At 43.9% G+C, this 4355-nt stretch overlaps 1 protein-coding gene across 2 annotated transcripts in view; it reads left to right on the forward strand.

Moving 5' to 3' along the window:
* The first annotated feature begins 2826 nt into the window (after positions 1-2826).
* LOC102485745 (zinc finger protein 25) overlaps positions 2827-4355 on the forward strand; it is a 40322-nt gene continuing 38793 nt past the window's right edge. For both annotated transcript variants that reach the window (XM_027773102.1, XM_027773103.1), the window contains exon 1: positions 2827-3086. In XM_027773102.1, the coding sequence (XP_027628903.1) occupies positions 3075-3086 (12 nt within the window). In that variant the 5' untranslated portion in view covers positions 2827-3074. The remainder of the gene's footprint in view (positions 3087-4355) is intronic.

Consider the following 4355-nt stretch of genomic DNA (forward strand, 5'->3'; position numbering starts at 1 on the left):
AGACCTGACCCAAAGTTAGCATCTCTTTATCTGTGTGTACCCCATGTTGTAACCAAAATGGCATCACCACACCCAACTGCTCATTCCAGAAGTTGTTGAATTATACTTGAGTCATCTCTGAATAAGTCATTCCAGAGCCTCATCCCCACAACCAATCCATTCTCAATTCATCCTAAATTCACATCTTCCCATAGTCCATGTCACCATCTTTAATTTCCTGAATTTCTCCAACAGCATCCATCCTGGTTTTCTTAATTCCATTTTTGCCTGCCCCATCCATTGTCCTCACAATAATTAGGTTATTTTATATATATTTTTTTTTGTTTTTGCAAAACGTAAATTAGATCACACTTTTCTTCTACTGAAAGCATTTCAAGCCTCCCTCACTTTACTAAGGTAAAATCCAAGATAGTCAATAAGATCTTGTCTATCTTTTCACACATACAAATGTGTACTATGATCTCCATTTTCTTTTTTTGGTAGGCATTATTTACTTTATTTTATTTGTTCCTACTTTTATATTTGACCAGAGAGAGATGGAGAGAAGAAAAAGTGAGAAAGAAAGCTGCCAGCTCCAGGACTCAAACCATATTGGCCCATTGGGAGTCCAGAGCCTTAACTACCACACCACCTGCTGGCCCCTATTGTCTCCCTTTTAAAACAGAAAACTGAAGCGCACAAAGAGAGTAAACAACACCTATGTCTTAGAGGTGGGAATGTCAGGGATTGATTCCCACACTCAAACCCTGCCAATTATCCTGTATTAAATAACCCCCCTAATAATATACAAATATCTGTTTAAGAGAGACCTTGTATCCAAGGATGGGAGGAAGGGAGGGCAGGGATTCAAAACTAGAAGGTGAGAGAGTACTGTGGTGATCAAGACTAAGTTCTTTATGAATATAGAAGAGTCACTGAAGGACACAGCATCAGAGAAGATACAGGAATTTGAACTTGGCAGGAGATATAACAGGGAAAAAAAAATTAAACAGGGATAGGTCTTGAACAGAATCATGTCACTTGCAGCCCTTAGTCACTACTCCCAATCTTTACCCACTTTTCACACCATCCCCTAATTTCACCACTCCAGTCTAACACTGACCCTGATAAATCAGGATGGGCAAAAAAAAAATGCCTGGTGGTTAAAAGCATTGGACTCTCACATGGCTGTCTGTGTTTCAAGTCCCAGACCTGACGGCTTGCTTTTTTACTTTCTCTTTTTCTCTGGTCAAATTTAAAATAATAAAAATAAATATAATTAAATAAAATAATTTTTAAAAGGATGGACAGTTCTCTGTTTAAAAAGAAATCCTGTGATAGCAAAATATATATGAAATCCCTCCTGACCTGGTTTGTGGACAAAATCAAGGAAGAGTAGATAAGTCAGGTATACTTCCCACACACAGACACACCTTAAATAATTAAAGATTTGTTATATAACACATGGGAGCTTTTGGGCAAGTAATTACTGTACACTTCAAATGTAAATAGACTTGGAATATGAAATACACCTATACCATAATTCTGCTACCTTATATATACATGAGGATATTTTTCCAACTGTAATACCCATTCAACACTCAAAAATCCGCTTAGTGTATGAGGGTAAACATATTTTAATCACTGCAAGAGACTCACCATAGTAATTATTTGTTTCTTAATAAATTTAAACACATTAATTTTCACACTTTAGATTGCATTACTAAAAAGAGTTGGTGGTGTTGGGCTGAAGAATGTGGGCTGGGAATGTTGATGGTCATCTTGACATTAAGAGCACCAGGCCCCTGCAGCCCCGAGCTCCTGCAACTGCTGGACTTGATACAACCTGTAAACACCCTGCCCCAGGTCCCTGTAACTGCAGGGTTTTGCAAGCTTCAAGGCAATTGAGCAAACAAACAGGATGTGGACTGAAGGGCTGGCAGCGACCCTTGCACAAGAGTTGTAGGGTCTGCTTCTGCTCTCCCCCCTAGAGCCTTCCCTTGCCTATAAATCAGGTCATAGAAACTTACTGACTGCACGTCCTCATTCCTTCCCCTGCTTACAAAAACACCTCTCACCCCAGACTAGGTGTCCTTGCTAAAGCCTGCTGCGTCAGGTATTTGCTCGGACCCCAGCTAGCTGGACATTAAAGCCTCTCTTGTACTTACATTGTTGTTGTCCTCTCTGCGTCACTGAGGGCATGATCGATCTCTGGACCCTAACAGTGGCCTGTAACAGAAGTAACTATATTAGAACTACAAGAGTATTAAGTTACTTATTAATGTCATTGACTAAGTGATCCACATACGAATTTCCCCATTATCCCTGAAATGTCAAACCAGGATTTAATAAAGAACCAGGATCCTGTCTCTCACTCACTGGATAGATGTCACTCCTCTCTCTTCAGGTTCTGGTCTCCTGGTAACAGGACTTTCCATGTGAAAACACAGGAAACTTCACTTTGGTTCCTAAGTCAGGATCGCAGAGCCTTGTGGGTGGTAGGTTCAGAATTGATCTAATCCCAGGTGATGCAGAGAGGACAACAACAATACAAGTGTAAGAGAGGCTTTATTGTCCAGCTGGCTGGGGTCCAAGTGATTACTGATGCAGCAGGCACCAACAAGGACCCCGAGCCTGAGTGAGAAGTGTTTTTATAACCAGGGAAAGAATGAGGAAGCACTGTTGGTAACTTTCCATGGCTGACAAGGGGGGCTCCAAGGGGTAGAAGCAAGAGCAGACTCTGCAGTTCTGGTGCAAGGGTCGCCTTCACCCACATCCTGTTTGTTGCTCAATCCCTTTGAAGCTCATTGCACTTGTAAAACTCTGCAGTTACAGGAATTTGGGGCAAGGTGTTCACAGGATGTCGCAAGGTCAGGGGTTGTGGAGGGCTCGAAGTTGCAGGCGCCCAAGGCGGGAAGCATTTTGAGCCTATACTTTACATGCCAGCATTCCAACAGTGGGAAATGTAGTCTCTGATCCGGTTACGTCATTATCACAGGCCAAGGAAGGCGGCTTTTTTGTGCCTGTGGCACTTTGTTCCTTCCGCGTGGCTGGGTAGAACCTGCCGCTGTGCTGACCGTGCTCTGCCGGACACAATGTCCATGACGGTGAGTCTGAGTGTGAAGGAGGAGGGTTGTGGGTTTTGAGGACCCTAGTAGTGGAGAGGTGCTCCTCTTCCTTGGTGGGAGCAGAAATGTGGGGGGATGCTGGGTGGAGGAGGAGGGGTGCCTGAGGGAAGGTGCAGCCCCTGGTCCGGGTTGGGTGGGGAGAGCGACAGGAGCGTCAGGGTGTGCAGGTCTGGGGTGAGGAAAGAGTTGACCTGGGCTTTGCTTTCAGTAGCTGCTTTGTTAGAAGGTGGGTGTGTGCGTTCAGGTGTACAAAGGTGACTTCAGAATCTCTGGAATGGGTGATCCAGTCCAAGCTGGGCGGGGGCGGGGGTGGGTGTGGGGGTGTTGGTCGGTTTGTTATATTTTGAGAGAGAAGAGGACGTGAATCATATCCAAGTTATAGGAGTCGTTATTACCAGGAACTGCCGGAGCTCTCATGTCTCTCAAAGATCCTGCAGCCCAAGTGTAGGGAGAAGGGTGCTTGTAAAGGCAAAAAGCACATTTGGGTTGATGTGGGGGGAACAGTAACCACTGAGGAGGGGGCGGAGAAGAAAGGGAGAGGGGCTTCTAATGGAAAGCAGATACAGAAGCCAGATCCAGGAGGTTAATAATTACTAAGGGCACTTTACAGTTTTTGCTTTAACACAATAGGATCTTAATGGTCTCATGGCTGGAGCAAGGATTCTAAGAACTTCCTAAGGTATGGAGTTTTGGGTTATTTAGCAAAGACAGTAGGAATCTTAATCATTCTGTTTACACAAAAAGGAGGAAGCAAGTTTTCAATAATAGAGAGTTCAAAATGGAGGTTCTCCTGCTTCACGTTGAGGAGACAGGGGGTCCAAGGGCAATGAGTTGAGCTTCCAGTTAGGCTACAGGGTCCTAAGGAGAGAGGAGTAAGCTCTCTGGTTAGGCAGACAGGGTCAGGAGTCCACAGGAGGGAGGAAAGGAGACAAATGGAGTCAGTACAGTCAAGCCTTTCATAAAAATTATTCACTGCTCTCAGTAGAAATCAGATATCAGCTCTCACTACTTACTTGTACAGAAAGCTGCTTGCAACCTGCTAGAGATAATTACAGCTGAAAGTACCATTGTTCATATCATTGCTACATTCCAGATGAAAAATGTAGTCTCTCTAGGTCTGGATAGCAGTAGGGGGAAGGACCTTGAACCATACACTCTTCTTTCATGTTTCAAAAAATTTATGAGCTCTTGCTAATGAGGCTAGAATTATACAAACTGGCTGTAGTCCTGAGCACACTGTCCAAGTCA

This window comes from Tupaia chinensis, unplaced genomic scaffold (assembly GCF_000334495.1).
Source record: "Tupaia chinensis unplaced genomic scaffold, TupChi_1.0 Scaffold000321_1, whole genome shotgun sequence".
Lineage (NCBI taxonomy): Eukaryota > Metazoa > Chordata > Mammalia > Scandentia > Tupaiidae > Tupaia > Tupaia belangeri.